Raw genomic sequence first — 20,554 nt, forward strand, 5'->3', positions numbered from 1 at the left:
TTGTTGGACGGGCTGCCACCTGCATGGAGACCAGTGGAAATGGAGGCCTGTGTTTACAAGTTGACAGTTTCAGTCATTGTCATGTTGAAGCAACACCAAGCTCATTAAGGTGACCTTTGAAATGCACACCATTAAGTATAATCTTCAAATGTAATCCTTTCGCTCGGATTGAATCTTTGGTCATTTGGATTAAGTCAGTGACACCAGAGCAGAATTTTTAAAATATGTCATTTGAATGCCTCGGCTACTATAAATCATGCAGCTATGTCATTTCAGATTTGGATTTGAGAAAGTCGTTCATAACCGTTAATAGTGCTATTTAAAAATGAGCATAGTCATATTTCTGAAGGCAGAATTTAAAATACAGTACAGCTTTTGTATTGGATGTCATTTGAATGAGCTGGCATACAAGTGCATACTGTTCACGCAGGATAGAATAGTCAGATCCTACTGCCCGAAGACGGCTAGGATAGGCTCCAGCACCTCCCAGATCGGAAAATTGATGGATGGATGGAATTATTATTATTATATGACAGATTTTTACTTTACTATAATAATAATAATAATATACTATAGGACATCTTCTTACTATTACTTTACTATAATAATAATTATTATAATAAAAATAATAATCATAATAATAATGATTATTATTTTCTTACATATTATTACGATTACTTTACTCATACTATTAATTTAGTCATTGTTATTATTCTTACCATTATGTAAACCTGATGTGCACTGAATCAGTCTAGACAACATTTCTAGAAAAGTTTACTTGTATCACTGATTAAAATATTTTGAAAAAAAAAAGAAACGTTCGGGGGTTATTAGCAGTAGTCGGAGTGGTCGTCAAGTATATCGTCAAGTGTGTCTGATTGTCGTGAGTTTTGATGGCGATCATAATCCATTAAATCATGCCATGACGACATCAGGGTTAGCGGTTTGTTATGCTAGCTGGGTTGGCGCTCACATGACGTTACCCAGAATTCCCTGGGCGAGCTGTCGCACAACGACTCCCCGTTGAGGAGGAACAAACAGGGATGCCTGTCGCCGTCGGTAAGTCAAACCAAACATAATTTCTCCAACCAAAGCCGGTTTTGAAATGGAACGTCTTGATACAGACGTGATGCGGTTGTTTCCTTACTGTGTTGTACATGTCTTCGTTATAAAACAACTTGTTGATCCTGGCAGCCGGCAAAGTTTTCGCTCCACGCAAGCTTCCTCGTCTGGTGGTGAAAGTGTTGGTTAACAAGCTTTGGTGTACTGTGAGTGTGTTTTCGAGACAAAATAATCGAGAAAAAAAGTCGACGAGGGAAATCATGTGGTTGACACGTGAGGAAAAACAGGTGAGAACGGAAAGTGATACCGAACTCTGACAATGAGTTTGAGGTCAAAGGACGTTTCGCTGGAAAGATCCGAGAGATACAACAAGAATTAGACAAGCGAAATTAAACTGAGGTGATGTTCTCCCCCCCCCCCCCCCCCCCCCCCCAAGTTGCTTCTCTTTTCACACAGTGGATTGGTTTAACTGGATCACAATAATTTTTGAGCAAAGTGTATTTGGAACATTTGGTCATAGGTTCACAGGAAACGTGTTATCCTCAAGTTCTGTTTGTTTCTCCTTTCAGTGTGCATACTTTCATCAATAAATTGATGAGTCAAGAAAATTACACTGGCCAACAGCAAATTTTAATCAGAGATGACTTAATGTAACTGTACTTTTGATATCGATTTCAAGGCTGCCCTTTGTTCTTGCATATTAGCCTTTCAAGATATGTTCGTTTTTAATTTGACCGATAAAAGCTCGTGCAATGCAATTACTAAAGATGTGACATCTTGTATAACCCGATGTTCAAGAGAAAAAAACGGGGGCAGATTCGGATTCAGCGTAAAAATCATTTCGTTACATCGCTGGGGGGAAAAAATGCAGTAAAAATTGTTGACCGGTGTTATCGATGAACCCATCAAACCAAGTGTTATGTCATCAAGTGCTCAAACGTTTAATGGTCTTCTCCAGACTTGTGAGTACGGTACATACAAAAACTATATTTTATTTTTCATCCAGTTCCTTGACGGACTACAGTAAGGGTTTTTTGTTTGTTGTTTTTTTTTGTTTTTACATGACACACTTACTATTATAAATGAAATATATGAATCAAATACCTACAGTTCAAGGTTCACATTATTTTTCTGACTAATGCTCCAAAATCCAAAACATATGAAGTGTTTGTTTTGTTAGCATCATTCGGACATGAAATTTGTTTCAAAAATCTAAAACAAAGTGTGATGCTAGTTCCCCTTGTGTCAGCAAATAATGGCCTCGTTCCAAAGTGCCTCCCTTCACACAAGCTTCACAAGATAACAACTCTGTTGTCAAAAGCCAAGAAGTGACTTGTTGCTGTCAAAAAGATCATTAAAGTCGTGTGTTTTCACCCAAAGGTTAACAGCCCGTCTTTTTTTCCCCCAAGACACACAGTGATCACGTGACGTCACCTCATGCTCGAAAGACGCATATAAACGAGGCTAAAGTTTTAATAGCTTCTCTTGTCTCTCTTTGTTCCGCAGTCTCCGGCATGGATTTCAAGGTTGCGTTTTCAGCCTTGGAGGCGGCGTGTAAAGAAAATATTTCCGCTTTTTCTAACGCCGCTGCCGACCTGGCCCACGGCCCCGTGACCCAGCGCTTGGTGATGTGCATGAAAAAGATCCAAGAACACGCCAGAGCCATCGAGCCTTTGATCGGCAGCTTCGTCGCCGTCTACCACCATTATGACTTTGACGCGCAAACGCCTGGAAATGGGTATCGCACCTTGATCAAGGTATGGAAATAAGTCTCATTTGACGCCAAACGGGGAAAATCAATCCTATCGGCTCTTTTCCATGTGCGACTTTCAGGTGTTGCAGTCGTGTCTTTTGCACATCCTACACAAGGCTCGCTACATTGCCTCGAATCACAAGAGCGCCTTCTTCAGAGCGGACCACAACGCCTCCGAGATGGAGGCCTACTGCAGTGCCCTTTGCCAACTGCGAGCGCTGCTCTACCTCGCCAAGCGGCTGATCAACGACAACGATTTGGGGCAGCTGTACTCCCTGCAGGACCTGGACCTGAGCCACAGATACGTGCAGGAGTACAGCTCCATGCACAAAGCCTGTTTCTATGGCCGCTGTCTGGGCTTTCAGGTCTGCCGGCGACAAATTCACAGTTCCGCAAGGATGTTTATTTGAATTGATTTGAAGAAATGTTTCGCTCTTGCATTGTTTTCCTTTGCCAGTTCTCGCCGAGTCTTCGTCCGTTCCTCCAGACGATTGTCATTAGCATGATCTCATATGGTGAAAGGTATCGTAAACAGCACTCCGGCCTGGGTGAGTCTTGGTCCTGACGTGCGATACGTTTCTGTACAACAGTCCGTCCTTGATGCGCTCATGTCATTCCTGATTTGTTTTCTTTTGGCAGGTTTAGCCGCCCTGTCTCTGCTCACATCAGGGAAGTACGTCATTGATCCAGAGTTGCGCGGCGCCGAATTCGAACGCATTACTCAGAACCTGGATATGCAGTTTTGGAAGTCCTTCTGGAACATCACAGAGTCCGAGCTTTTAACCGTAGGCAGGGTCACATGTTTTCATCCTTATTGTTCCGAGTATTGATTGATTGATTTATTTTTTAACCTGAAATCCAAGTGAGAGTTTCAATGTATTTCCTTTTTTTGCTCCGGTTCTCTGCTCAGGGCTTGTGTAGAATCGCCTCCTACCCCGTCCAGTTGAACCTCACACTAACTATACCTCCGGTTCCGTTACGCCTCCCACTGGCATCCGACCCAAATCTGTCGACTACCGTGTCACCTCCGCTGGCCCACTGGGGCCCTGGCCCAGTCCACATGCGCCTCATCTCCCACGAGATTCGAGAAGGGCAGGTGAAAAATGGCATGGATTTAAAAAAAAAAAAAAAACACTCACTGTGGGACTTTTCTCGTTTGCTGATGGATTCAACACGCTGAAAGCGAGCGCAGCTTTTGCGTCTTTTATTATTTTGCAGGACAGCGAGGAGCTCTTGTCTTTTTCTCGCGGCAATCCGCCCTCTGTCTCTGCTTCCAATCTCCCCTGGGTGCAGAAGCAACCCCTCTCCCCGTGGTTGCTGATTCACTTCCACGGAGGAGGCTTTGTGGCACAGACATCCAGATCCCATGAGGTACAGCGCATCGCCATTTCATTTTGACCCCCCCCCCCTCTCCCCCGCGACGTATGGCCTACCACTTCAATTGTCCGTCTCAAACCTTCTTGTGTCTTCTTTTATGTCAGAATTATCTGCGAAGCTGGTCGAAGCGATTGAATGTCCCTGTTCTTTCTGTTGACTACTCTCTGTCACCCGAAGCACCCTTTCCTCGGGCTCTTGAGGAATGTTTCTACGCTTACTGCTGGGCCTTGAAAAACTGCCATCTGCTTGGTTAGTAAATGACGCCCGTCATCCCTGGAAAGGATAATCTTGAGAAGTACTCTTTCATTCATTATTATTATTTGGGATTCTTGCCCAACTCATGATGAAACTATAATTAAAACTCACACTGTACTTAGTACAGTGCCAGGGGGCTCCACCTTGGTGCCTCTCTCTCTCTTTCGTTCTCGTATATGCTTATTTATCAAAATAAACTCCCGATGTTTGTGTTGCAGGTTCGACGGCCGAGCTCGTCTGTCTGGCAGGAGACAGCGCCGGCGGCAACCTCTGCATAACCGTGTCTATGAAGGCCATGACGTGTGGCATCCGAGTCCCCGACGGCATCATGGCGGCCTACCCCGCCACCTTGCTCACCACGGACGCCTCGCCTTCCCGCTTGCTCACGCTCATTGACCCGCTGTTGCCCTTGGGTGCTCTGGCAAAGTGCCTCAACGCCTATGCCGGTAGGTCTGAGCGGCATTAGACGCGTGTTCTTTCACACGTCATTTAACCTGAGAGGACTTAATGATGATGCCTGAAAACAAAATGGACAATATATTTGTGTGCAAACTGGGTAAATGGACATGAGGTGTACCATGGTAGGATGAGGGGAATTATATAATCTTTGCTTTCAGTTTTGTAAAATATGTACCATGATTTGTTGCTTTTTTTTTTTTTTTTAATCGCATCTTACCACTCCTCTAACCCCGTAGGTGTGGACTCTCAGACCGCACTTCCTGCCGTGGGAGGCAACAGTCTCAGGGCTCTGGGGAGAGACACCACCGCACTGCTCAGTGATCTCACCTATGGAGCCTCCAACTGGATCCAGTCCTTTCTCCAGCCTATGTGGCCCACAAGCGCAGCCTACTCACGAGCATCAAGACACAGAGAATCCACAAGCAGAGACACACACAGGAATTTAAACCGTACACCGCCTCTTCACTCCCAATGTTACCTGGATTACCCAGAGGGCTTTGAACCCCTGCGCTCCGAATGCCATGCAGTCGTTCAGCCGACATCCTGCCCGATCATCAGGAATCCTTTTGTGTCGCCGCTACTTGCGCCCGACAGCCTTCTACGAGGTCTGCCGCCTGTTCACTTAGTGGTGAGAGACACAACTTGCGCATTCCCTTTTCGTGAACAATAGCACATCATTTATTTTCGAGAGCATTGTGCCTGTCGTCTGACAATTCAATTCTCAGCGGAAGGCACGTAGCAGATTTTAGGCCAAGTTTGAAACCGGCCAGCTCGCTCGGCATCGCCATTCCATTCATTCAACTTTGAAGGGATGTGACGTCGCCATATATCATTTATCAACAGTTTCATGTTTGTCATTTTGATCTTGATATCATCGTTAGCGACTTGAATTGATTTCAAATCAAAATATTACGTTTGCAGGGGGTAGGGAAAGGAGGCATAGAGAAACCCCTTTCAAATAGTATTTTCAGTTGGCAGCATTGCGAGGAGGGTCCAGAAGTCGTTTAAAAAATGTTTTGCTTCCCCTTATTTACTTCGCTTACCTCAGCAAGTTGACTTGATTTTGTTTCCTGACCTGTGCGTGTTCCCACACAGGCCTGTGCTCTGGATGCTTTACTGGATGACTCTGTGATGTTTGCCAAGAAGCTGCGGGACATGGGCCAGCCTGTAAGCTTGACAGTGGTAGAGGACCTTCCACACGGCTTCCTCAGCCTGTCGCAGCTCTCGAAAGAGACAGAACTGGCCGCAGAAATCTGCCTGGAGATAATAAGCAAGGTTTTTCAGCAAGGGAACTAGAAGATATTAATTACTCGATACATTACTGGGATTCACTTATTTTTAGGAGTCTTTTCAGAAGGAAGAAATGAAAATAATCCATTTATAAATTCTTTTTTTAAGAGTGAATTTTAAATTCATGTCCAAAAGTTTCTTCTGTCAGTCACCGAGCAGTTTCATAGCAGTTTTTTTCTCTTTAGTTTTATCATCAACAATGGCAATACAATTTGTTGTGTTTCCCCAATGTTTGTGTTTGACAGAATTGCAAGTTCTGTTTGGTGTCGTGTAAATGTTTCAGTTGACTGATTTTTAGTGCCTTTTTAAGATATGTACTGCATGTACAGTACTTTGATGTTTTCAAACATTCATGGATTAATGGTTTACTTAAACACAAAATAGTTTACAGGGTCATTATTTCAATATGTAATATGTGAACAATATTGTGGCAATCACAATGAATGTGATGTACTGTAAGTATTTCTTCATATTTATTACAGTGTAATATTTAAAGCCTTATTAAATAAATAAATGCGAAATTCTCTGCTCTCTGTGCTCATTTGGCAATCTTGTGAAAGAAAGTTACGAATATTTTATTTTCCCGTGATGCTTACAGTATTCTGCTTTGACAGCAGGTGTCAGTAGCGTCGTAATGTCTCAAACGATAAACAGAAGCAAGAGCAGAGACGTCGAGGAAGAGAAGAAGAAGGAGACCATGTTGATTAAAAAAAAAGTAGGCGGGATTTGTTTGAGGTACACTTCAGTCACGGAAAGAGCTGCTATAAATCATTTATTTGGAGCAACGGGAAATGCTGTGTTTGTTTTAAACATAACAGCGAACCCGGGTAAGTGTTGTCCTGTTTATGAGCCGCTTCCTTTATCAGTTGTTTATAGCTGGCTAGCTCGGAGCTAACTTTAGCGCCGTGTGCGAAATTAGGTGACTGCCGAGAAATGTCATTGCGTTGGCTAAAAACAATTTAGCAGCGTGATACCTGCCACGAAAACGACAACGAATAATTTTAGTATTTATTTGTTCACGCTCTCCATAAAGTCTGCTTCCCAAATCAAAAATTAATTGCAGTACAGTACTGTATTTGTTTCAAGCTAATATACGCACTCCACATTAAATTGGTTAACATCAACGCAGCATATACCGACAAATAGTTTAGCGAACACAAACATAAATTTAATGGCACCTTTAAAAAAGTCTGCGCTTAAACTAAATTGGCAACGCATTTTTTTCCTGGGTGAATTAGTGTTTTTTGCATATTCCAAAACCTTCTGTTTGGACATCTTTCAGGTGACGCATTTTGAGTTGTTGGCAGCATCGACCGACAAATAGTTTAGCGAACACAAACATAACTTTAATTGCACTTTTAAAAAAAAGTCCACGCTTGAACTAAATTGGAAACGCATTTTTTTCCTGGGTGAATTAGTGGTTTATGCATATTCCAAAACCTTCTGTTTGGACATCTTTCAGGTGACGCATTTTTAGTTCTTGGCCGCATATACCGACAAATAGTTTAGCGAACACAAGCATAACTTTAATGGCACTTTTAAAAAAGTCCGCGCTTAAACTAAATTGGAAACGCATTTTTTTCTGGGCGAATTAGTGTGTTTTGCATATTCCAAAACCTTCTGTTTGGACATCTTTCAGGTGACGCATTTTGAGTTGTTGGCTGGCTTTGATTGGGAAGCCCCTTGATCATGGTCACACTCCCACGAGTGACACTTTGACCTCCAGACGTGTGGTGTCCACGCAGAAACCAGCTGGTGCAGGACGCAAAGAAGGGGGCGATTTTTTTTTTGGTTTAATATTTGTTCACATATAATTTTTCTATATTGTGAGCAAGTATATTAATGGAAATATGTCTTCATTTTGAAGAGTTTCTTTTGTACAAAGTTTTTTTTTTTTGTGGGTGTGTTTCTTACACTTCGGTCACTCTTGTTAGAGGGGACCAAATTGCACGTACGTACGTGTGCACATGTAAATATCATTGGTTGATTGCTTATTAAGCTGTCAACTTAAGAAAACATTGTTAACACTTTATTCATCTTTTGTTTTTACATTTTGAAGATAACTTTAGTCAGAAAAACCTAAGAGGCAAAAACATAGCCTCGAAGGAACATCTGACTAAATAAAGCAAAGAAAATAAAAATAAACAAAAATGGCTACCGCAACAACAAAAAGTGTTGACCCACCTGCCTTGGGATTGAACAAGCAGAACGGGCAACTCAGAGGACAGACCAAACCAGCTTCAGTGCAGCCAGGATCGTCAACTCAAGCAACTGTGTTGGGTGCCATCCAGAAAGCAGGTACTACCTCCCAAGAAAGAGGTACCATTATGTTTGGAGACGACTGGAAAAAGAGTCTCCAGATCCCTCTGAAAGACACCAGGGCCAAAACTTCAGTGAGTAAAAAATACCGTGCATCTTAAACTTTCAACCTTAAAAAAGCTTGTTGTCCTCAATATTCTGTTTTCTATTTCCATAGGACGTCACAGCTACTAAGGGGAATGAATTTGAAGATTATTGTCTCAAAAGAGAACTTCTGATGGGCATTTTCGAGATGGGCTGGGAGAAGCCATCTCCTGTGCAGGTATGTTTCATTAAACGCTTTTATGATCCAGGATAGGCTTGTCTGTAATGGGTTGACCTCGGTCTTTTTTTAAAAAAATTGGTCCCAGCTGTAGATGACAGTTTGTTAATTTCAACTCCATGAACCTACGGCAGCACTCTGGTTGCAATATAACAAGATGGATAGAACTGGTTTTGTCATACTGCAATTGTCTCGAATTATATCACAGTTCATAAATTGGGCACTGTGAAATTGTGAGTTCATAATATCACATTTTGCAGGAAGAGAGTATTCCCATTGCGCTGTCTGGAAGGGATATTTTGGCTCGGGCCAAGAATGGAACAGGAAAAAGTGGAGCCTATCTCATCCCATTGCTGGAAAGGATAGACCTGAAAAAGGACTATATACAAGGTGAGATCAAAACAGTTCTCGTGCCTGCCTTGTTTTTGTTTTTACAAAATGGATTTTTACTCCGTAGCAATGGTGGTGGTGCCAACTCGAGAGTTGGCGCTGCAGGTGAGCCAGATCTGCATTCAAATCAGCAAACACCTCAGAGGAGTCAAAGTCATGGCCACCACCGGGGGAACCAACCTACGAGATGACATCATGCGCCTGGATGACATCGGTGAGCAGTCTTTTTTTATTTTTGAATCCCCACTGTTTGGATGCACCACGTTTCTTTTTTTGTTGTGTACGAACTCAACCCATTTGTCTTTCCTTTTCCATATTAGTGCATGTCATCGTTGCCACGCCTGGCAGGCTTCTGGATTTGATCCAGAAAGGAGTGGCAAGAGTGGATAGAGTGCAGATGTTGGTGATGGATGAAGTAAGCGCACCGTGTTGAACAAAACACAAGTTCGCCTCCTCCAGCCGCCTCCCCATTTCCATGCGCCCCTCAAAATCTGTTTGTGCTTTCAATGGTTTTCCCTTCTCTCAGGCTGACAAGCTGCTGTCTCAGGATTTTGTGGTGCTCATTGAAGATATCATTAGCTTCCTGGCCAGGAACAGGCAGATCCTGCTGTACTCTGCAACCTTCCCCATCAGTGTGCAAAAATTCATGGTGAGTCGTCATCGGTTGCGCCACGACTCAGCCAGCCCGATGGCTCGCGGCCAGTTGGCACTCGCTGCTGCACTGTGCAAACCATTCGCTGTTCATTCTCTGTGCTCAGTCTTGTTTGGCGCTGTATGCTCTCTTAAAGCGGTGCTGCATTCACTTACAGGCTTAATAGTTTGGACGCTTCATCTACTGCAGTGTCATTTACCAAAGTGTATCCCCCCCCCCCCTCCCCGCCACCATTTTTCTGGTTGTCTTATCGGCTTTAAATACACAAAACAAATACATTCGGCAAATAAATCCAAGTACTGTGCATTTTTACCCACTGGTCGCCATTGTTCAATTCCCCCTTTTGTGTGCTTGCTGTAGAGCAATTACCTGCAGAAACCATATGAGATCAACCTGATGGATGAGCTGACTCTGAAGGGGATTACTCAGTATTACGCCTTTGTCACAGAGAGACAGAAAGTCCATTGTCTCAACACACTCTTCTCCAGGGTGAGTAACACTCAAATGCAAAGTTTTGAACCTCGTGTGTGTGTGTTCCTCATGGGCACCTTTTGTGTCGGTGCTCAATTGAATAACTTTGTCATATTGACAGGGTTAAACAAAAGTAGGTACTTTTGGCCTCGGGTGTATACAGTGATCCCTCACTTATCGCTGTTAATGGGAACCGGGACAAAAGTAGGGTTTGCGTTAGACTGTGTTAGGGTTTGTGGGTACCAGTTTAAAATATGGAAACAGAATTTATACTTTACATATTTGAGACAAAGACTATAGTGCACATTTTTAATTAAATCTTTAATTCTAAAACCTTATACTCCAATTAACATTCATCTGCATTGCCTTTATGGACCTCTTTATGAGGTGAGAAGGTGAAGAGACTGCTGCTCCCCCGCACAAGAACAATCACCTCTCTTTCTCTCCTCTCCCAGCCACACACACACATGCTAAATTAGCGGCTAAGTAAACACTGATCAAAGAGTGCTAAGGTGTACAGCAAATTAACCCTTTCATGCCCCCATGAACCTGATATGACACGATAAGCTGTCCACTGTAGTAAGCGATGCCCCTGAAAGGGATAATTAACATGGCTGTGCATCATGAGGTCAGATAAGAAAGATCAGAAAAACCTTTATTGGTCACACAATGGAGAAATTTGCAATCTGCAGCAGTAAAATTGAACGGGGGTCAGGGGGAGTTGAAAAGAAAAAAAGAAGGATTGCATGCACAAAATAAAGTTTAAGAAAAATGAGCTGTGCACAGTACAGAATGCAATATAAAATATAAATATAGATACAAGTATATATGCTACATAAAGTGACTGCGCTTTTTACAATGGGTGAATGGGGTGAGTCCAGGTTTTCACGTGTGTTTGTTCAGCAGCCTGACAGCAGTCGGTAGGAATGAGCGACGGTACCTCTCCCTCTTGCAGTGCAGGTGTAAGATAAGAAAACCTTTATTTGTCCCACACTGGGGAAATTTGCAATCTACAGTAGTAGAATTGAAGGGAGGGGGGGGGGGCGCTAGAAAAGAAAAACAAAGTATTATAGTATGCACAAAATAAATGTTTCAGAGGGGGGAAAAAAAGATAAGAGTGGAACAGCACTCGTGGATCGATCCACTCGTCACTGTCATTGGTCGACGTCGCGCTGGGAACCGATCAAGCTACAGCCATGTATAAAACCTCTGAGTCATTAGGCATTTTTTTCTGAATTTAGTACTTTGGGGAGAAAAAATGTGATAATCGAACCGCGAAATAGCGAGGGATCACTGTATTGACAACATCTTTTTGATTCTGTCCGATGCAGCTCCAGATCAACCAGTCGATCATCTTCTGCAACTCCACGCAGAGGGTGGAGCTCTTAGCAAAGAAGATCACAGAGCTGGGCTACTCCTGCTTCTACATCCACGCTAAGATGATGCAGGTTGGCACAATTTAGTCTTCACGTTGATTTCTGGATGCCATTGGCATCCCCCCCGCCCCACAAATACACATTACACAAGAAGCTCAAAGGAGCCAAATTAATTTGGTGTGCGTTATCTTTGCAGGAATATAGAAACCGTGTGTTCCATGACTTCAGGAATGGACTCTGCAGGAACCTGGTCTGTACCGGTAAGCTTTTAAAGTTCACCCTCAACAATTTCTCAGTTGAGGACATTTCAATTGAAATAACTGTTACCGCCTTGCAATAGATCTCTTCACTCGGGGTATCGACATTCAGGCTGTGAACGTGGTCATCAACTTTGACTTTCCAAAGAATGCAGAAACGTACCTCCATCGTATTGGAAGATCAGGTATTGTTATTACTACCCCATGAAGTATAATCCTCCACTATAATATTATGTCGGGTGGACTTAAGTTCCTTTCCTCTCACAAAAGTTTTTTTTTTTAATCCCCAACAAAAATTGTACTGGGAAAAAAACCTCTGTAAATATCACTTTAAGGCAGTGTTTTTCAAAGTTTTTTGAAGCCAAGGCACACTTTCGTTGAAAAAAAATGTGCTGAAAATGTGAAACCCCCCTGATTCGTTTGTCTTTAGTGGTCGAAACACAAGGCAATTGGCTAGCTGTTGCTGCTCTCTAGCGGTATGGGAGGGTACTACACTATTACTTTCTGGGTGATAGACTGCACAGGCATACAAATTGGATATTTTCCCGCGGCACATTGGCAGGGTTTGAAATACACTGCCTACCTTTTGGTACCTTTTGAGACTTCCCCATTGCATCCGCATTTTCCACTGACCTTCATATGCACCTGGAAGGCCATTTTGGATCGTATGCTATAGTGCACCCGATGAAAGAAATGTTGTGTTCTCAGGGAGGTACGGTCATTACGGTTTGGCCATTAACCTGATCACATTGGAAGACCGCTTCAACCTAAAGAGCGTCGAGGACCAACTGGTGACTGACATCAAACCCATACCTGGCATCATCGATAAGGGTCTCTACGTGACCGAGTTCCACTGCACCACCTGTGGCTGCCAAGCGGAGGAATTCTCAGAAAGATCAGGACGCCAGCGGTACCACACCTAAAGCTGGTGAGAGCATGTTAACACGCAGTAGCTGAGTCTGAATTTACTTTGAGTCTCTCTCTTTTTTTTTTTTTTTTAAACTACGTACATAAGAAGCATCTTTGCAACCAAAGCTTTATCTTCCCTGCAGGATACAGCAGGCTTTTGCACACAGGCTTCGGTCGGGCACCCCTTCAACATCTCACTTATTTTCACAGCCGCCACAAAACAAAAAAATCCTTATTTGCATCAAACCTCATTTTGGTCCTTGTGAGCTTACCACTCAATTTTTTTTTCCTGCAAAATATGAACAATTCTATTTTGAACCAGTCATACTTGGAAATTGCCAGCCGAAAGGTCGATCTCTTTAACGTCAAAGCACCAGCCATTGTTGCGTACGCTGTTACCACTTAAGTGCCTTACTTCCTGCCATGTCATTGACTTGGAATTTCCAATGTCTAAGCTTTCTTTTTGCAATATCTTGGATGCTCAAGATGGAATTGAGTTATTTGCAGTTCCGTCGATCTGAGGACAAAATGAAAATTGGTGAGTGGATATGCCAACTCTGCCGCAGAGTGGATGAACGCCAAGCGCTTGAGCATATTACCGGACACCATTTTGTTTTGTTGGTGGAGTACGGTAGTAAAAGCAGCCTTCAGTTTGCTTTGTGCAGCTGCAGCAATACACATTTCTCGTTTTGTATGCGGCAAATCCCATTTTGCGGAGGAGAGGACTATTTTTTTTTTTTTTGTGGGTCGGTTGGGGTTCTGGATTTGAAAGCAGAATTGTAGCATTGAAGAGGCAGCTGCGAATTTTTTGTCCTCCCCTAACTGAGATGAAAAATATAGTTTTGCAATTTCTATTTTTTTTTCCTCAATTCTTTTCTGGGTGTGAGTCACGATAAGATGTTGGCACTGGGTTGGGGTGGGTTTCCAGGACGCAATAGATCAGATCCCCGTTTTATTTATTTTTCAACAGAAAGTACTGGTTAAAGATCCTTTTACATTTTTTTATTTACTATTGAGGTGATTGATTATGGATATGGATACCTAAATTGTTTACAATCCCACCCCCCTCCAAAATAGAATACAGTACTTAGGGCAGGGGTGTCCAAACTCGGTCCTGAAGGTCCTGCCTGTTTTCCAGCTCTCCAAACAGTAACACCCCTGATTCAAATAATCAGCTCATCAACCAGCTCTGAACATGAATGTGTTCATGCTGCTTCATGAATATTTGAATCAGGCATGTTGCTCTTGGGAGAGCTGAAAAACAGGCAGGACAGGACCGAGTTTGACACAGAGTGAGGGTTAATGTTTTTTTTTTCCTTTCTTTTTTACTGAATCCGATTATCAGGATTTACACTGATTCAAAACCAAAAGAGTGAGTGAGTGAGTGAGTGAGTGAGTGAGTGAGTGAGTGAGTGAGTGAGTGAGTGAGTGAGTGAGTGAGTGAGTGAGTGAGTGAGTGAGTGAGTGAGTGAGTGAGTGAGTGAGTGAGTGAGTGATCGATCTACTGTGGAAATGTACGTGCAGCCTCAACCCAACTTGATGGAACCTTGTCTTAGCACTTGCGTGGTCACAACTTTAGCTCTTGAAAAAAAGAATCACTCAGTCTGGGTTGACGGTTGTTGACATTTTTGTTGGTGATACGGTCTTAAATACGAATGAGTGGTGTTTACTGTATGTTTGCACGGCGTGTGACCTCCCACTCTCCGACCTTCTTACTCTTAACGGAAAATGTCAACGTTCCCGCACCGTTTTCATTCCATCATCTCCATTGTGAACCCAAATCAGAATTTATTCCAGTATTCATTCAATCCTTTTCCATGAGTCATTCTCGTGGAAGGTTGTTTGACTTTTGTTACCGTTTTATAATTGAATCGATGGCTCCTTTCACACTGTTCATTTTTAAGAAAATGTTTCCTCATTAAGTGAACGCAGCTTGTGCCGGGTCGCAATGGACATCATATTGAATGCCGTGATGAATGTTGACTGTTTTATTTGCTTCGGTCGTCCGATGAGACTTTTCTTTTGTGCATGCGTGCACGCATCTTGATTCCTTGGGTCAGGTGTGATGATTTTCACCAGGCACTAAAAACGGGCACTAAATTGCAATCTGTGATGACCGCTTTATGTTCACATAGATAATCAGTGGTAAATTTGATTTGATTTCCTTGATTGAAGCACTAACAAAAACCTCTGCAAAAGCTCCAAGCAATTTTGTCTAAATTCTGTGGAACATTACAGAAACTTCAGTAGTACCGTCTACTGTGGCCTAGATAGTTGGCCTTGATTTGGTGGTTGGGTATATCATATCGTTGTTGGAGTCAAATTAGTTTTTGTGTTTTTTAGACCATGGACAAATTTCCTTCGGTGTCACTCAAAAATTTAAAGTGAGTTTTACACCGTTTCAACCATGCAAGTTTACAAAGGCTAAAATTTGAATTTGTCGATTGAAAATGTTTGTATTTGAGACAGCCTTACTATTGGAATTTCTGAAAAGCTCACCCAACATATTCTTTTTTTTTTTTCCTTGACAAAATCTGTTGGCAGAACGTTGGCTAATTCAGAGACGAGTGTTTCTCACTTCTACTGTTGTAATGTGGAACTACATGCGGGAGTTGTGAAATTCAATAAACAACTGAAATTTACAAGCCGTTGTTTACTTTGTGTTTTTATGTATCAGAGGCAAATTTGAATTTCAATATGTTCTTTTGCTTGAAAGATCAACTGGCTTTGAATACCTTAAAGCAAGGGTGTCAAACTCGGGTCCTGGAGGGCCGCTGTCCTGCATGTTTTCCAAGTCTCCCTGTTGCAACACACCTGGTTCAATGTCAGGCTTCCGCAGAGCTTGCTGATCTGATCATTTGTGAGCACAGTGCCTCACAAATGAAAGGTAAAAAAAAAAAAAAAAAACGCATCAGCCACACTGATCTTCAGACTTGAGTGATTGTATCAGGGTCTCTTGCGTTGTGATGTGGCACGACGAAAGTGACAACCTCGCATTCTGAGCTGGACTTTACTCCTTTCCCGCCTCCATATAAACTCACGTCTGGATGCTGGAGCGGGACGTGCAGTATTCAGCAGCTTTTTCCGACTGTGCAGCTTAATCACAGAGGTAAGAAAAGCTCAAACGGGTTGGAAAAGTTTCGGGGTGAGTCAGGTTTTAAAACTAACTCCAAATTCTGATATCCGTCTTGCTTTTGTCATCTGCAGCATCAGACATGAAGCTCCTCCTCGTCTTCGTTTTGGCTGTTTTTTCTGGTAAGGTTACGTTTTTAATTTGGCACGACTACAAAAATAATCAGGACCGGCAAGTATCATCAACGTTGACTCAAGTCAAAAATAGGACAGAATTTTTAGTCCCTAAAAAAAATAAATATATTTCAAGCCTCTGGAGCGTAATGCGGTTATTGCACATAGAAGTTGAAGGAGAAAAAAAACGTCATTGAATCTGTCTCCAGGTTACGATGCCAAAGTCATGAAACAAAGCGAGCCCAAGCCGCAGATTGACATGGTCAAAGATGTCTTTTGGGACTATGTCACCAAAGCGACATCCACGGCTGGAGACTCTTTGGCGCTGATGCGACAGTCGGATCTCGGAAAAGAAATCAAGTAAGAAATCCCCAAATCGTTGACCGCAGTCGGCTCAAGGCAAACCCCAACATAACCACTAGGCGGAGCCTAAGCGCAGTGAACAGTCAGATTTTTGTATAATTATTTTTTCCTTTAGAGTTCTTTAGAGTCTACTCTAGGGAGTAGAGTTGAACATATCTCGATAGATACAACTCTAGTCGAAAGTGTGTTTGGAAGAAGATGATGGTTTGACGTTTCTCCTTGCAGCACCCTGATTTCCGGAAGCACCGCCGCCATCAACAAATTCACAGATGTTCTTCGCACTCATGTGACCCAGGACTTCGCGTCGCGCTTCTTCGAACAGGCCGAGCAGCTGAAGACCCGCCTGGAGAAGGATCTGTCGGCCACGAGGGCCCACCTGCAGCCGTACGCCGAGGAGGCGGTGACGCACTTCCACGAGCAGGTGGAAGAGTTGAAGAAAGAGGTTTCATCTTATGTGGACAACGTGGACTCGGAGGTTCTCAAGTCCGTCCTGTTGAAGAAAAGCCAGGAACTGAAGAGCCAACTGGACAAGAGTGCCGACAAGTTACATTCCCAGGTGATTCCTTACGCTGAGGAACTGAGGCAGAAGATGGAGAATACCCTGGAGGACTTCCAGAAGAACATGATGCCCTTGGCCCAGAGTTTTCACAGCCAGCTGACCCAGAAGACCCAGGAGATCCAGGAGAAGTTGGTTCCGTACGGGGACGAGCTGAGAGCCAAGCTGGACATCGACACCCAAAATCTGAAGGAGCAGCTGGCTGCTCTCTGGGAGTCCTTCACCAAGCTGACGCAGTAAAAATTGACAAGAGCTGGTCTCATGAAGCGTGCAATATTCTACCTCATTTCGATCTGCATTTAAGTCTGTTTTCTGTTCACGTTTGACTGTTACCCTCTGCAAAAGACAATTAAAACAAATAATAATAATGTATTTTGTTGTGCTTACTTTGTTAAAGAAACATCACATATCCAGCAGACTCTGATGAAAGTTCCAAATTCTGTTCAAGAACTTCCAGCGATAAATGAAAAACGTATTCATGGGCCATATGAAATGAGCACACACCGTATTTTCCGGACTATAAATCGCAGGGGTTTTTTTCATAGTTTAGCCTGGGGTGCGATATAGACTCTGGAGCGATTTATGTGTGAAATAATTAACATTCTATCATTTGACATGTTATTTTCATTTTAAACCGCAAGAGGGGGCTCTAGGCTTATATTGATGCTTTCCACATTGACAAAAAAAAACAACCTCGGATGACTCTGACGTCAGCGAAGTAGAAACGGAAGCACTGCCTCTTCTATCTCCGAAGTTGGCAGAGTTGCTTAAAAGTGACACCGAGGATGAAGATTTCATTGGACTTAGAGATTTGGAGTGACGCTGATGGTTTGGTAAACTTGTTAGCATGATCATTATGCTACAGTTATATGAAGAACTCTTAATATGTTATGTGAACATACCGGACACATTCTCAGTTCATTGTTGATGCGTCATGTAACGTTAGTATATCATAGTCTTATTCAGCCTGTTGTTTTATTTTTATTTGCCTTCAAAGATGACATGTCTGTTCTTTGTATTGGATTTTATCACTAATTTCCCCCCAAAATGCGACTTATACTCCAGTGCGACTTATGTACGGTTTTTTTTGGTCCTTTATTATGCATTTTATGGCTGGTGCGATTTATACACAGGAGCGATTTATAGTCCGGAAAATACGGTAGACATATTTTCTTTCCAATTCCATTTGGTACCGCAATATTATATTTTATACTGTTACAGAGAGAGAGAGAGAGAGAGAGAGAGAGAGAGAGAATTTTTTTTTCTTTAGGTCAGTTTACTTTTTCTCTGTCGCAGGTGAATATATAAAACTAACCAAGTTTAGATGGATTGTTAAATATTGAGTACAAAAAAAATTGCAAATATCAAGTAACTCAAGCAGAATACTTTAAGTCATTCGCTGTTGTGAAAGCGCTATATAAATCAGCATGTATTGTATTGTATTCCCAGTCCCAAAAAAAATGCAGTGAAATTAAATCTTAGATAAACAATACAGCAAGACCCCAGAACAGTTCAAACATGATTCTTAAATAGTAATAAAATGATGCAAACATTCCCATGTGCTCATCATTTGCGTCATACTTTTTTTCTGCACGAATCCTGACAACAAAACAATCAAGAGTTCAAGATCAGATTGTTTCAGGTTCCAAATGTTGACCCCGTGACTCCGCGCGCACGTCAGAGTGCAACGTGGCGCCAAAATAACCCGCACAGCAATAAAAGTTGACAACGCGCTTCACGATGGGAACTTCGAACGCTCGGGGCCGTCACCCCTGTGACGTTTTCCTGGATCACATCGCCGCTGGGCTAATCTGTATAAATACAGAGTGACTAGGCTCAGTCGACCTCGTCAGTCACCTGCAAGTGCTCTGGTAAGTTTTTTTTACCGCCATCTGTACTTTACGTCTCTGACTCGAACGAGAGAACTACAGTCATGTATCTTTTCAGCTATCTGCTCGAGTCACACCATGAGGGTCTTTGTGCTAGTTGTCACCCTCGCAGTCATCTCAGGTAAGTTTCATCTGTCCGTTAAATTCGACAGTAACGTTTCGGGCTCACATCCTTTTGTTGGCTTGTCACCAGGCTGCCAGGGAAAGAGTTTCTTCCACGGTGATCCGGCGATGACCTGGGAGGAATACTTTCAAAACTATTTCACAGCGCTAAATACAAAGTCTGACGAGATAGTGAAGGACATCAGGAGCTCCCAGATCAGTAGAGAACTGGAGTGAGTGAGTTTATTTCCATTAGTACTATAAAAGTAAAAGTGACGCACTAAAATGCTAACAAGCTAAAAAAAAAAATCACAATTCAATTATTTTACAAAATAGCTCAGCCCTATCTGTGTCTCACGACCCCCCTGACCCCACTCAGAACCCTGATCCAAGACAGCATGGCCGAGCTGAGCGCATACAGAGCGGACCTGGAGGACAAGCTGGCTCCGTCCGTTCGGGAAGCCGCCGAACGTCTGGATAAAGACCTGCGAGAGATGCTCAAGCGTTTCCGTGAGCGTGCGAGCGAGGCCCGGGAGCAGATGGAGCAGTACCGCCAGGAGCTGCAGACGGTGGTGGTGCAGAACTCTGATGACGTCAGACGTTCGGTCGCCACCTACACCCGCAAGATGAACAAGCGCCTCAACAAGGACGCGACGGAGTTCAAAAGGTTAGCATTAATATCATATCATTTTGTTCACCCAGAGAGTTGATGTAAATATACAGTACGAGTACACTCTTCAAAAACTGTATATCCTGTGGATAGAAAAAGTCTACACACCCCAGTTCAAATGCCAGGTTTCTCATCTACTAAAGGAGGAAATATTTTTTTTTGCGGTGTTAGCTAAAAGTAAGCAACGTTAGCTTTGTAATTGCCTCAAGCCGGCCCCACTGGCCCCGTTTGAATCACCACTTATAATAAGTATCCTTTGGTAAAATGAAAAACAAAATAGGGACACTTTTATTTATACTACTTTTATTACCGTCAATACGACCAAGTTTATCATGTTTGTGTTGTAAAATTTGAAGATAAGAAACCAAGATTTGCATGATAATCTACACATGAGTTTCATCCAGTAGGTATAAAGGCAACTCGGCGGATGACACACAATATGTTCCTGAGGCCTAAGCTATTTGTTGTCCTTCTCACAGGCAAGTTGCCTCCTATTTGGAGAAACTCCGGTTCCGCACTTCAAACAACATCGAGGACTTGATGCGGAGTCTGGATACTTATTTTGGTCAGGTGCGAGACAACACCCAGGCGAAGATCACCACCCTGAATGATCTGCTGAAGTCCCAGGTGGAGAGCTTGAAGGACACGATGCAGACCACAGTGGAGGATATCACCACACACTACCAAAAGACCTCGCAGGACCTGTACGACACCCTGCAGGAGAAGATGGAGGGTCTTAGCAGCTGGTTTCAGCCGGTTGTTTCCATGTTTAGCGACAATATGTGAACCACTAGTCTAAACGAGCTGTCTGTCTACCACGCTACAGATGTAAAATGACAATGATGTGGTTTACGAATAAAGAAACTCACGCATACAAAAGGATTTTGAATTTTATT

The 20,554-nt window shown here is 42.9% G+C and overlaps 4 protein-coding genes across 4 annotated transcripts; all 4 read left to right on the forward strand.

Annotated features, from left to right (window-relative positions):
- Positions 1 to 923: 923 nt before the first annotated feature.
- On the forward strand, positions 924 to 6,717 carry lipea (lipase, hormone-sensitive a). The gene is made up of 11 exons (XM_052069952.1): positions 924 to 1,059; positions 2,569 to 2,819; positions 2,896 to 3,180; positions 3,273 to 3,363; positions 3,455 to 3,600; positions 3,726 to 3,911; positions 4,034 to 4,186; positions 4,297 to 4,441; positions 4,666 to 4,893; positions 5,143 to 5,534; positions 6,002 to 6,717. Exons 1-11 carry the CDS (start codon positions 1,044 to 1,046, stop codon positions 6,200 to 6,202), a joined length of 2,094 nt encoding a protein of 697 aa, XP_051925912.1. The 5' UTR covers positions 924 to 1,043; the 3' UTR covers positions 6,203 to 6,717.
- Positions 6,718 to 6,857: 140 nt separating this feature from the next.
- Positions 6,858 to 13,906, forward strand: LOC127604429 (probable ATP-dependent RNA helicase ddx6). Its single transcript, XM_052071457.1, has 13 exons — positions 6,858 to 7,023; positions 7,836 to 8,589; positions 8,673 to 8,777; positions 9,038 to 9,167; positions 9,235 to 9,381; positions 9,488 to 9,582; positions 9,694 to 9,816; positions 10,180 to 10,308; positions 11,622 to 11,738; positions 11,863 to 11,926; positions 12,007 to 12,108; positions 12,632 to 12,851; positions 12,976 to 13,906. The coding sequence occupies exons 2-12, from the start codon at positions 8,347 to 8,349 to the stop codon at positions 12,844 to 12,846; spliced, it is 1,470 nt and encodes a 489-aa protein (XP_051927417.1). The 5' UTR covers positions 6,858 to 7,023; positions 7,836 to 8,346; the 3' UTR covers positions 12,847 to 12,851; positions 12,976 to 13,906.
- Positions 13,907 to 15,776: 1,870 nt separating this feature from the next.
- Positions 15,777 to 17,365, forward strand: apoa4a (apolipoprotein A-IV a). Its single transcript, XM_052071465.1, has 4 exons — positions 15,777 to 15,941; positions 16,040 to 16,087; positions 16,288 to 16,438; positions 16,667 to 17,365. The coding sequence occupies exons 2-4, from the start codon at positions 16,048 to 16,050 to the stop codon at positions 17,235 to 17,237; spliced, it is 762 nt and encodes a 253-aa protein (XP_051927425.1). The 5' UTR covers positions 15,777 to 15,941; positions 16,040 to 16,047; the 3' UTR covers positions 17,238 to 17,365.
- A 330-nt stretch (positions 17,366 to 17,695) lies between these two features.
- apoea (apolipoprotein Ea) lies at positions 17,696 to 20,537 on the forward strand. Its single transcript, XM_052071464.1, has 6 exons — positions 17,696 to 17,830; positions 18,617 to 18,868; positions 18,945 to 19,007; positions 19,080 to 19,221; positions 19,368 to 19,655; positions 20,138 to 20,537. Exons 3-6 carry the CDS (start codon positions 18,965 to 18,967, stop codon positions 20,442 to 20,444), a joined length of 780 nt encoding a protein of 259 aa, XP_051927424.1. The 5' UTR covers positions 17,696 to 17,830; positions 18,617 to 18,868; positions 18,945 to 18,964; the 3' UTR covers positions 20,445 to 20,537.
- Positions 20,538 to 20,554: the final 17 nt, after the last annotated feature.

The sequence above is a fragment of the Hippocampus zosterae genome, chromosome 7 (genome assembly GCF_025434085.1).
Source record: "Hippocampus zosterae strain Florida chromosome 7, ASM2543408v3, whole genome shotgun sequence".
In the NCBI taxonomy this organism is placed as follows: Eukaryota; Metazoa; Chordata; class Actinopteri; order Syngnathiformes; family Syngnathidae; genus Hippocampus; species Hippocampus zosterae.

What these genes read in the sequence shown, in the direction of transcription:
- apoea (XM_052071464.1), top strand. Translation starts at nt 18,965, where the DNA reads ATGAGGGTCTTTGTGCTAGTTGTCACCCTCGCAGTCATCTCAG. An exon ending in CAGATCAGTAGAGAACTGGA is followed by an intron (nt 19,222 to 19,367) that starts GTGAGTGAGTTT and finishes GACCCCACTCAG; the next exon opens with AACCCTGATCCAAGACAGCA. An exon ending in GACGCGACGGAGTTCAAAAG is followed by an intron (nt 19,656 to 20,137) that starts GTTAGCATTAAT and finishes TCCTTCTCACAG; the next exon opens with GCAAGTTGCCTCCTATTTGG.
- apoa4a (XM_052071465.1), top strand. Translation starts at nt 16,048, where the DNA reads ATGAAGCTCCTCCTCGTCTTCGTTTTGGCTGTTTTTTCTG. An exon ending in CGTTTTGGCTGTTTTTTCTG is followed by an intron (nt 16,088 to 16,287) that starts GTAAGGTTACGT and finishes ATCTGTCTCCAG; the next exon opens with GTTACGATGCCAAAGTCATG. An exon ending in GATCTCGGAAAAGAAATCAA is followed by an intron (nt 16,439 to 16,666) that starts GTAAGAAATCCC and finishes TTCTCCTTGCAG; the next exon opens with CACCCTGATTTCCGGAAGCA.
- LOC127604429 (XM_052071457.1), top strand. Translation starts at nt 8,347, where the DNA reads ATGGCTACCGCAACAACAAAAAGTGTTGACCCACCTGCCTTGGGATTG. An exon ending in CATGCGCCTGGATGACATCG is followed by an intron (nt 9,382 to 9,487) that starts GTGAGCAGTCTT and finishes TTTCCATATTAG; the next exon opens with TGCATGTCATCGTTGCCACG. An exon ending in CAGGAACCTGGTCTGTACCG is followed by an intron (nt 11,927 to 12,006) that starts GTAAGCTTTTAA and finishes GCCTTGCAATAG; the next exon opens with ATCTCTTCACTCGGGGTATC.
- lipea (XM_052069952.1), top strand. An exon ending in GAAAAACTGCCATCTGCTTG is followed by an intron (nt 4,442 to 4,665) that starts GTTAGTAAATGA and finishes TTTGTGTTGCAG; the next exon opens with GTTCGACGGCCGAGCTCGTC. An exon ending in GTGCCTCAACGCCTATGCCG is followed by an intron (nt 4,894 to 5,142) that starts GTAGGTCTGAGC and finishes CTAACCCCGTAG; the next exon opens with GTGTGGACTCTCAGACCGCA.